Raw genomic sequence first — 12105 nt, 5'->3', positions numbered from 1 at the left:
GTCTCGCAATATTACGTGTTACTTGGTACATGCACATGGTATAGCCCAAAGATGATTAGAGAGATTTATGCCCAGTTTGCGCTAGGCTACTATCAAGCAATATTGTAATTGATTAAAAACCATTAACTGGGAATTGTGTGCAACTTGCTAATGATTACAGGTAATTTCTTACAGTTGGGTGCACCTAGTATTACATAAGGTGAAGGCTTTGGTTTTCAAATTATCTCGAAAATTACTAATGCGATGAATTACACAATTTTCATATATTGGTGGTAAGGACAAGCGCCCTCTATCTGTGATGGGTGCATTGTGCAAAAAGATTTGGCAAAGCTTGGCAGGCCAGTGATCTTCTTGAAGATGTTACTAGTTTGGTTCATTTAGCTATCGTTTACAAATTGATTACATTTGAAATTAGTCCAATCAAATATTTTCAGAGTGTACCTGTAACGAGTTTTTGTAACATATTATTGAAATTTGAATAGAAAAGAAAAGAATCTCTTATTAAAAGCGAGTAATGGGTTGTTATTAAATCCATTGATGATCTTAAATATAAATTAGAATGGTAATGTTTACTAATAACGGTCGGACTTGATAGCGTTTTGTCGTTAGCTCCGTCCGGTTAGAGATAACAATGTACAGAACGCTGACCAAAATTTTACAAGCTCGTTCACTCATAATGCTGACGTACGAAATTCTTCAATTAGTTCAGGCCAAATTCAAACAGAACATACGATATCTACATCTATCTTGATATTGGTTGCAATTAAATGAATAAATCATTTAATTATGTACCTTATCGATTATTTTTTTGTAAATTCAAATAAGGTAAAAATAAATTTCTTCATATGAATTTAAATACTGCAAATTTTTTTACTGTCATCATATTTAGCCACAATATAATACATTTGAATAGTTTTATTTAAAATCAGATGTAGATAATGTTACAGAAAGATCAGTTTATCCATCCTTTTTGTTTTTTGATAAAATGTACTAACTGTAGTTTTTGTAATAGAAAATCACTTGAAAGTTCCAGTTGTATTTTCCGAAGTGTAGTCAATAGTTATATTGAATGAAGTTGAATGAGGGAGAAGGAAGAAAAGGATGAATGAAGGCGGTACAACAATCGTCTGTAACCATGGCAATATGAATTTGTTTAAGAAGCACAAGCTCGAAGCGTCGTCTCGGAAATTTCCTATTTTTGTAGTCTGTAATTTTGTTTAAAATATGCATGCACCTTTTAGTGGCTTACCTCGGGCATTATATAAGGTAAAAAGGTGTACTAATTGCCATTTTTCGAGTACATATACTTTGATAATTTTCTTTTACATCAATTTTACATCAATATGTGAATTTTTATCACCCAATTATCAGATATATCGCCGTGTTCCGGTTTTAAGACTGAGTGAGCCAGTGTAGTTGTTGAGTCAGTAAACCAGGCACAGAGGACATGACTTTCTAGTGCTCAAGGTTGGCTAAGGAACATACTATACTTTTATTATAAGCCTTTGTAGTTTCTAGAATAAAATAAGAAAACGTATCTAACGTTACATTTTAGAAAGAAATAGTCTAGTCTAAAAATATTCGTAATGTAGTCAAAATTGTTGTTTTCCAGGTTGAGTGTTTGCTTAATAATGCTTATATATTATTGTTTTGACTTTTGCGGCAACAAATGACAAAAATCAATGAAGTGGAGATGTACGAAGGAGGATGTACTTCGCTTTGATTAGGCAAGATTTTCATAATAACTTTTCGCGATATAGCAAAATTATACCAAATAATAGTTCGTCATCATTCATTGACTTGTACATTTTAAGTGATAAAAGGACGACAGTTTGATATATTTATTAGTGTTATTTTAATGTGGCGTAAATTTTCCACAATTTAATAAGCACGCGTGATTCGGTATTTAGGACTATAATTAGGTAGATAATCTTATGTATCATGGCGGTTATATATCCTATTATATTATAATCATTTCGTGATCACGGGTTATATTATATCCGTTTGTTAGACATGAGCTTTATTTTCTGTATTATTTAAAAACAATATTTTGCCTTTAGCATTAGGTTAACTCGCCTTCGCGACCACTACATGTTATTTTTGTTAATGCAATATAATATTTTAGTATTATATAGTGTGTAAATATATACATATGTTAAGGTATTCTCGGAAACAAATGTTCCACACATTGCGACTACCTAGCTCTCTAGGTACGCTGTAAATATAAATCCATATAAAACTAAATAAACGTTAATGTATTTTTTATTTTTAGTATCAAAAAATCTTATATATAGTTATAACTGTTATGTACGTTTATAGCGAGGATATTTTATACAAATTATTTGCTTTAGTATCTTATTGTTCTTACTTAATTATTACAAAATAAAACAGGATGAATAAAACATGAATTATCAGCATATTATAAACAAGTTTAACTACATTTATGATACATTTTAGTAGTTTTATAGTCAGAGTATCTTTTATTATATTTTTTTTTACTCTAACCCAATCCAAATACTATGTTATTTATACAACGACAGCTTAGATTAACATAATTTAGGCTCACCATGGGTGGTTGGTGTAAAATAGAGGGCAAACAAGTCGTCGACGGAGGCGGTAGTGGAGGTGGCCGTGGCCGTCACTGGGGATGTGTGCGCAGGCAGTTGAGCGTAGGGCTGCGGCTGCGCAAGAGGTGGTTGCGGACCGCCGTAGTGCAACCCGCTCGGGCCTGCCTCTACAAGTAGTTGCATATGTGAGATGTCCACGAACTCGTCGCCGTCGCCGCGACCGCCTAGCTCCTCGTCCTCCGGCCGACGCATCGCGAACACCGAGAGCATCGCACGAGCGCATCCCCGTACCGCGCACTCCACACCACCATAAGCGGCACAGCCGCACACGCACACACTTCGGCACAGACACGCTTACACACAAACACAGCGATTTGCGCTTCGATGGACTACGCTGCAAAAGCGCGGTAAAACTAACTTATTTACTTAATGTCCTAAAGAAATTGACGTGATCACAGATCATTACGTATAGGAATCTACGAAAAGCGGTACGGTAATCACACTGAATGGTCACGAGCGTCTACTGATAAATGAACACAAATTTTGCACGCGTTGAGTGTCGTCGCGCCGAGAGCGCCACATCCTCGACTGAGGCGAGCACGAGTCGGCGAGGGCGTGCAGCACGCCGCCCCCGTTCGATGAGGCGCGGTGCCGCGGTCGTGGACCGCCGCGCGCCCTATCAATGGACGCTAGCCACCCGGTCGAGGTCGGCATTCATTCACGACGGCCGCGTTAATGGCGTTCGAGCCGGGTGCCCTCACAAAGCCGTCGTCGCCCACGTGCGCGAGAAAATGGCGCGGCGTCGCGACGACGAAGGGAGGCGCGCGAAAACTACCGGGCGCACAAGTGTAGTGATGGCGAAGATCATGCGGTGCACGCGCGAATACGCGTGGGCACGGAGGCTCGCCGCGTGCTCGCGCGTCACCGTGATTCCGTTCCTGCCTACCACCACTTTCTCCGCGCTGAATCATGCTCCGCTTTCGTACGCTACGCGGCGTGCTCGCTCGCTCCCGGAGACCGTTTTGGTTATGCTACAATTAGCTGCGTGCCACGCGCTCCCGTGACGTCGACGGCCCGGATGAGATAGTTGGGAAGTTACGTACATTGTATAAATCGGCATGGCGTTCGACTAAAAATATGTTTTCGGTCATATCCTCTACATCGCTGCATTTATGACACTGTGTTACGTAACATTCGACTACTTCCATAATTACAATATAATATCCTAGTTTATGAACACATTGCGTTACACTTAAGACTTATTGCTTAAACAGTCTTTGGATAAACTATTATCACACGCAGAAAACGATTATATCGTCTATTTCTATTTTCTTCTATCTATTTTTTTTTTCATTTAAATAATAATACACCACATGCGGATGTCTCACATAAGTGTATCAAATATAAACATGTTTAGATTTATTGTACGTTTTACATTAAATAGATTAAATATTTATCAGATGATGATTAATAAGCCCACACTTTTACCAAAATAACATTTTGTATATTTGATTTATAGAAGAGTAAAACATTAATAAAATGAACAGTTAACCTAGAAGTTTCTTTGCAGTAGTTAGCGAACAGAATTTCCTAATCATTAGACGCCGTATTAGACAGAAGGCGAAGGATGAGTGCCCTTCAGAAAGGTCGTGAACTGTTTAGGCGTTGCTATGGCAACCAACTGTTGATCCACGAGAGACGTAAATGTCAAAGAGCACAACGTGGGCGCCTCGATGCTTCTAGCGATTCACTGCGCTGACTCGCTACAAATTTTGTGCGTATAAATTTTAAATATTTTAATTTATGTTAATTTTCTATAAAAAAAATCTTAATTTAAAATATAAAAAAATAATTTATAAAATAATGAGTCAGAAATAAAAAATAAAAAAAAAGTCAAATAATTAACAATAATGAAGGAATAATACGAATAAGACGAAGTTAAAAAACGTTCCGACTCTCGCAGAATTTTAAGATGATGACGATCATTCCGATTATGTATACAACAACAAGACGAAACAAGGCGATTTTTCAACATAAATTTTACTAATCAGGTAAATTATAATTATTATAAATGCGAAAGTAACTCTGTCTATCTGTTTGTTACTTCATCAAGACTAAACCATTGAACCGATTATTATTAATTTTGAAATTAAGGTAGCCTAGGACCCAACCTAGACAGGGATATATTATAGTAGGTACATAAAATATAATATAATGTGTGGATTATTACAATTTATAATAACTAGTAGGTATATTATACAAGTTAAAATTTGTATGTTTGTTATTCAATTACGCTCTACTGTCGGACGAAATTTGAATTGACGTTTAGCGAAGCGACCGCTTATTAGCTGGTATCGTGATAAAAGGACGCAACATTTTTTTTGTTATTTGTTTTAACATGTCGCCTACTGAATATATCTAAATACTTTGGTAAATATACAAATGTATATTAACAGTATTCATAACAATAACAGGTATAAGACCAAAAAAAAACATTTAATTCGTCAAAAAGGAAATTGAGATAATAAGTAATTTAATTCATTTAGAATATTAAAATTCTGAATAATGGATCACCTAATGTGTTCAAGAACAGCCATATACAAAAACCAATTTATAAAATATTATCAATTAAACCATCTATATAGCACTATAACAATACAAAGAGTAGATAAACTGATGTTGAGTGTAGTATCTATCCAAGGGATTGCACAGGACTTCAATATTGGCGTTGGTAGAATTTTCCAGTGTATAAATCCAGTATACGATGTCTGAAAATATATTAAAATATTTAATTAATTGATATATATGCTAGAAAAGACTGAACATACTATGGTTTTGATCTCATGATTATTCCATCATAGTGTTTCGTGTTGTTGGATAGAGATGTGACTAATTTCATCCGACACATTTGTATTCTTTCATCACGAGATAGATAAGGACATAAAAAAATAATGGTCCATGCGTGGAATTGAACCCGAAATCTTCGCTTAGATTCACTTAGTATAACTAAACTCTCTATATTAAAATAATATTTTCTACATCAAACACCTTGGAAACGATGACGCCGGAAACAGCTAATATTAGATATATCGTGTACATTTATCTTTATATACTGGTAATTTTGACACGAATCTTCCATTTAATACAACAATGCGAATTATCGAACCGATGGTATATTTGCTTGTCATTTGGATTTAATTAGAGCGTTCCTATTTCAACGTTTTGTGTAACAAGCTCACTCGAGCAACAAGTAATGAACATGCATACGTAAATTGACACTTACACAATGTAAGCATGGATGTCAGCCGCATCACGATCGGGGGCGTGGTGACGCACTCGTCCCCACACTCTCGTCAGCATTCTGTCAACGACAGTGACGTACTTTGTCATAACTTCCTATTTAGATAATAAGGGCTGATAAATAAATATCCAATCCAATGAAATGCGCAACGAACACAAAATAATATATCGATATTTTTAGTTGACACCTTTGTTCACGTCATACGAATTAACAATACAACATAAACTTCGCTGAAACATATGGTTTTGATGACGTATAAGTAATAGAAATATTTTTTTAATTAGACGATTGAAAATATGAACATATTACTGTGCATTTCATTATTTTATTCGATTATTTGACTTGAATTTCCACGTCATTTTTATTCAGTATTTATTATAAAATATGTAATATTACTCAATGCTTAAATTTTCTATGATCTACCAACTGGAGATCTTAAAAATCAGAGGAAAATATTAATTGATTTGTATATGGTGCCCAAATGGTCTGCACTAAGCTCTACCACCGGGCAACTAAAACATAATTTCAAATCTTGCCACATGTGGAAATTAGTAACTACCGTTTTTCTTAATTTTTATTAAATATGAATTCAATGTATATAATCATAGTCACTTAAAATAAAATTGTCATCTTAATGAGATATTATTTAGACTGATGGCGATGTAGGAACATTATTTGAACTGATCCGCAACTTAGGACGCTGCGGGGGCGAATAGGAAGATTGACTTATAAGGTTGTGCCGCGAGGCTACGTCACCGTCCGATTAACTACCAAAGATTGTTGTTTAGCTTTCGGACAAAAAACATTTGCTCTCGACATCTACTTTTATAGACATATTGAAACTTGGACAGCCATTACCAAATTCGGTTTGGAAAATCGATTTCAAGTCGCCGAATTAGTCATAATTAAACATGTCTTGAATACATTACGAGTAACCAATTCAATCCAATTTAATAGATAAAATAAATTTGAATAAAATAAGGATCTAAAAAAGTATTGTAACAAGTGTGGGTGTAGATAAAATATTAGGTAAGCGGTAGAAAATGATTGACGTTTTTGAAATATAAAAGTTTTTTTTAACCTCAACCTACTGTTATTACAGCTATATAATATAATAGCAGCCTATGCAAAGCCTACCAACGTATAAGAAAATATGATAATGAATGGAGAGTGGAGAGAGAACACAATCTTAGGTCGCCTTTTTGGCAGTTCATTGACGGTCCAAGAATCTGTTATATTAATTACATTGCCAGTATTTATGCTTAAAAGTATATACATATACAATTACTTTTAAGTCCATTTGCTCGTGTGCCTTCGTTTAATAAATAAAAAAAAAACAGTCATAAAATATCAACACATCTTTATAAACATTTAGATTTACATCTTTATATTTTTTTACCTGTATACATATTATTTATATATCAAGAACGAGGACGAAAAGTGCAATCAGAGACATGCTACGGTACAGATAATAGGGTCATTTAATTTGTGCACGCAGATAATTAACAACGAGCGGTTACGATTACTCTCCACAATACAAGTGAAGCTGACTATCAGTTATTTTGACAGTGAACACGTGCAGTGGAAATTTTCTCCTGTTAATATTCGCCGCAATCATAGCTATGAATAAGTTATTACAAATGCAATAATACAGAAATTGTTCGCGTCGTAATGTTGTGTTTGAATGTAATTAGTGATGGTTGTCGAACTGATTTGAAATTCTATAAATGCATAGATTTTTTTTTAGAAATATTTTTATTTTTTTAGGTGTAATATAAAATTCAATAATCTAGATATTTGCGATTGATATATTTTTTTTTAAGTAAAGCTCTTGTTTACTTGTATTAAAAAAAGGATGGGTATAATTTTCCAATTTTGAAATTGGTGTTACTCAGGAGACAAGGGAAGCCTACACACACACATATATAAATATGGAAACCGCTTCCAAAATATAAAGTGTAAATATTTCAATAACCATAATTCAATATATGTATACTGTCTTTATAAACTTTTCTTTGAAGTATTCAAGAATGCATTTGTACTTGGCGGTAGGGTTTTGTACAAGCTCGTCAAGGTAGACCACCGATCTGATATTCTACTACCAAAAACCACTACTCAATTTTGGTTTGAAGGGTGAGTGAGCCAGTGTAACTACAGGTACAAGGACATAACATCTTAGTTTTCAAGGTTGGCGGCGCAGTGGCGATATAAGGAATGGTTAATATTTCTTGCAGCGCTATTGTCTTTGGGCGGTGGTGACCACTTACCACAAGGTGGTCCATTTGCCCGTCCGCCTACCTATATCTTAAAAAAAACAGAAATGTATTTCTTTATTTAGTTTATGTCTACAAACAGGGTTTGTTTAAGGCTTATTGTATTTGGTAAAAAATAGTTCTAACTATTCGATTTATTCATTAGATCAAAAAGCTCCGTTATAAATAAATGAAAGGTTGTATCGTCTAAACACTTTGAATAGTAAAATTTTCGATTACAATCACCGTTTCGCCGGACAAATCTGTTTTATAGACATAGAGATAGGCGGCGTTCGGCTAGAATAAAACAATAATAGAACAATCTGCATTCACTGCCGTTTGTAGAAGCAATTTGGTGTCATGCAAGGCAACAGGAAATGTTGTTGCAATTGCTTGCAAGGCTGGGGTTCGATTCTCGGCTGAGATAAATTGCTCGCCTGTCGATGGATCGCGTTCCGTATTAGAGCATACGTATTGAATACAAATGGCAATACACGTGCGGCGCTCTTCTAGGCTAGACTGCGTGCTCACACCAAACTACGAGTATACAATTATACCCACCTTCCACCGTGTTCAATTTTCGCTTATACATAGGCGGTTTTGATGAAACGTTTAGAAAACGCAATAAATTGTTCGAAAAAAATTATTGTTAGTAAATATACGCATGGTTGGTTTTGTGATCACTTGATTGTAATAGATTATAAAAAGTATAACATAGAATGAGACTATAATTGAAGATAATTGTATGAGAGTATAACAGAGAAATGAAAAATTATAGTTCAATACCAATAAATGTCAGCCTTGATTACAATTATATTTGAAGTACTTCGATAAGAATATGATAATAAATAAATGTGCTACAAGCATAACCTGCCTGCCATGTATTAATTAAATTTTCAATCTTAAATTTCAAAACGCGCTGTGTCTTCTTATTTAAGTTTTACGAATATTGGTTTAGTCGTTAATATAAGTTAGATAACACTAAAACATCTCCTTATTTATTCATATACATTCCCTTGAACAAGTTTTTCTTAAACATAATTGACGATCAACTAAATTTGGGCAATTGTGCAGGGTATCTTGCGCACAAGTATTTGCTTAAACGCATCACCTAGCTTTTCGTCGAATTTGACGGAAATTGGATTATGTCGAGCTATGAAGAGCTTTCTAGCTTCGAGCTGGTACTGAGAATATTTTGACAGAAAACCGGAACAACATGTATTCGTTCGACCCGGGATATGATGTAAATCATGTATGTATTAGATGTAAATCTGCCACATGTGTATTCAGCAACCCGTGCGTTATTCAGTAAGCGTGGTGGAATAAGCTCCAAACCGTCTACTTAAAAGAGAAAGTCTTAGCCCAGTAGTGGGATATTTAGAGGCTGTTACTTATTCTTTAATTCGCAGCCGTACACGCCACTAGAACAAGAGGCAGTTAATTATGCATTTAAAGTGAACTGGAATCACTTAATTACAACGTTGTAATGGAAAATAAATAAATATCATTTGTCATTACAAAGGGAGACACAAGAGATAGTTATTTTTGTTTCATTCAAGATTAAATTCTAAGAAATTTAATTTAAATGCAACTGCTTATTAATAAAGTTTCATTCAGAGCGCATGTATAAATTTACATAAGGAAGACATAACAATAAAGTTCGTTACCTCTCAAATAAAGACGATTGTCTTGGCTGCTACATCAGCTATGTAGTCTAAAGATTACATTTGTATTTTCAAATTAATTAAATCAGTAATTTTACTTTTTAATTTTTAACCAATTAGGAAAAGCGTGGGTACTAACATTGTGGCTATGTTTAGAATAACTTTGAATTTTATTAAATAAAATATAAATGTGCATCTATAATTTCATCTTAAAGGCTTATAACATTTATTTCAAAAATAAGAATCGCTTAATAATTTACTATAATTGAATAAATGATTGTATTTTTTAATTAGATTGCCAATTTAGTTTTCAAAAAAATAAATTTTATATTGTAATATAAAATAATCAGTTCATCCAATAAATAAATACAGACTCGCATTAATTAAATAAAAAACGATTAGTTTTAAAAATAATTAATTTATTCTAAAATCTACATATATTGTCTTAATCTAGTCCAAAATGTTGTTCTTATATGATATAACAAGAAATAACGTAAAAGTAACAATATCAATAACTATAAACTCCTATAAAAATAATCTTGGTGTAATAAATAAAAAAGTAAAACATTGGGATGGTCGCTACTGCGCGGCTCGAGTCAGATATGACGTTGATTTATAGCTTCAAATTGTGTATTTTTCATCGTCAATGATCTCTCGCCGTTTTGGCGTCGATAAGTGCCATTTAACACTTGATATAGTGTCGGTAATTTGTGTTTGAGATCCGCTTTTCCTTTTTCAATTAGCATTAAATTGGAATCGTGATGTAAGTACCGTAATTGCTTAAGGGTCGCTTTATTTTAAATATTTCAATGAAATCATGTTATCTCTGTTATTTATTGTTATACAAATAAGTTCAAGAGAATTTTTATCGCACGCATCACTCAAGTTTTATAGTAGTTTCGATATGGGAATGTTTAAATATATCTGTAAAGCAAGGTGCCCATTTAACATTGTAGTATAATATCAAAAATATATCGCTGATTGCCCTATTCCAATGAGAAATATCTTTGGCGTTCTAAAGTGCGAAGGTCAAGCCTGGGAGGTGCTAAGAGTAGGATGCGTAACTAGCTTAGTGTGCCCGGGGCCGTATTATAATTGTGGTGAAGTACTAACTCTCACAACAACTTCACAATACATGCAAATTCGAGAATCTGACTGTAGTAGGCGTGTGAAAATTATCGCTCATCGGTGAAAGCGTTGTATGATTGTTGTACTATTCATTTCCTTTAAAATGATAATTCTCACATCAAAACGAGGTTAAATAGATTATATGTTAGGCCATATTGTTAAGTTGGTATATTGTAAATGTCATATTTTTAGTTCACTAGGGCTTTGTGCAAGCTTATTCGGGTAAGCACCACCCACCCATCATACTCTACCGCTAAACAGCCTGTTCCGGTTTAGGTGATTAAGCCAGTATATATTCAGGCACGGTTTCTTAGTTCGCAAAGTTGTTGGTGCATTGGTATGAAGGAATGGTTAATCTTTCTGTAGCTCAGATGACCTATTTGCTAGTCTGTTAATTTATTACAAATGTAACTTGTTTCTGAAGTTATTCTGTGAGAACAAACGCAACTCATATCGATCGTTCATCGTCAGAAAGTTATATGCAAAATTGACTCTCATATGCATAACATTTAAAGGATACACGTATCAGAATATCGTATCACTGTAAGTAGCTTTTCGACATTTCATGAGTGAGATACGAAGCGATTTCTTACAGAATAGCGCGGTTATTATGAAAATGAAGAATATTTACATAAAAAAAACCTTTTAGTTTGTCATATTAATATTTTAATTCGTTTATTTAACACGACGTGACAACGGTAACACTCATATTATCTCCAAGTAGATTTTAAAACTATTTAATAGTTTATAAAACGATTAAGTGGAATGGTCATTAATACCTCGTGTTAAAATTGGAAAAAATAATATAATTTCTCGATAACTAATATTAGAAATCGATATGAAAACCAAAGAAAGGTCAAAGCAGGCGTTTAATATGATTATTAAAATGTATATTAGTACTAGCACCTACTGGGAAGCGACACATTAGAAAACAACTTACGGTATCATTTACATTTAAGTAACCTCAGCAATATAAACATGCTGAGTCTCCGTTGCAACGATCAACTGCAGCTTACTTGTGTCACAGTGTGCGTGCATACACATGAATACGCTTAAATACATATTAAGTTTCATTCTAATCGAATAGTAACCCATAGTGCTATGAATATTAAATAATCTCTTTTACATGTTTTTTTTTACAATTTAAATGTTAAGTAAATTAACAGTCTGTAAACGTCCTAATGCTGAATTAA

At 34.0% G+C, this 12105-nt stretch overlaps 1 protein-coding gene across 1 annotated transcript in view; it reads right to left on the bottom strand.

Annotated features, from left to right (window-relative positions):
- LOC125066672 (early growth response protein 3-like) overlaps positions 1-3428 on the bottom strand; it is a 28479-nt gene extending 25051 nt beyond the window's left edge. Inside the window, exon 1 of the mRNA XM_047674879.1 lies at positions 2567-3428. Within this exon, the coding sequence (XP_047530835.1) occupies positions 2567-2837 (271 nt within the window). The 5' untranslated portion in view covers positions 2838-3428. The remainder of the gene's footprint in view (positions 1-2566) is intronic.
- Positions 3429-12105: the final 8677 nt, after the last annotated feature.

This window comes from Vanessa atalanta, chromosome 10, assembly GCF_905147765.1.
Source record: "Vanessa atalanta chromosome 10, ilVanAtal1.2, whole genome shotgun sequence".
Lineage (NCBI taxonomy): Eukaryota > Metazoa > Arthropoda > Insecta > Lepidoptera > Nymphalidae > Vanessa > Vanessa atalanta.
Note: the sequence above shows the minus strand (reverse complement) of the source record. Positions and strands in the feature narration are given on the sequence as shown.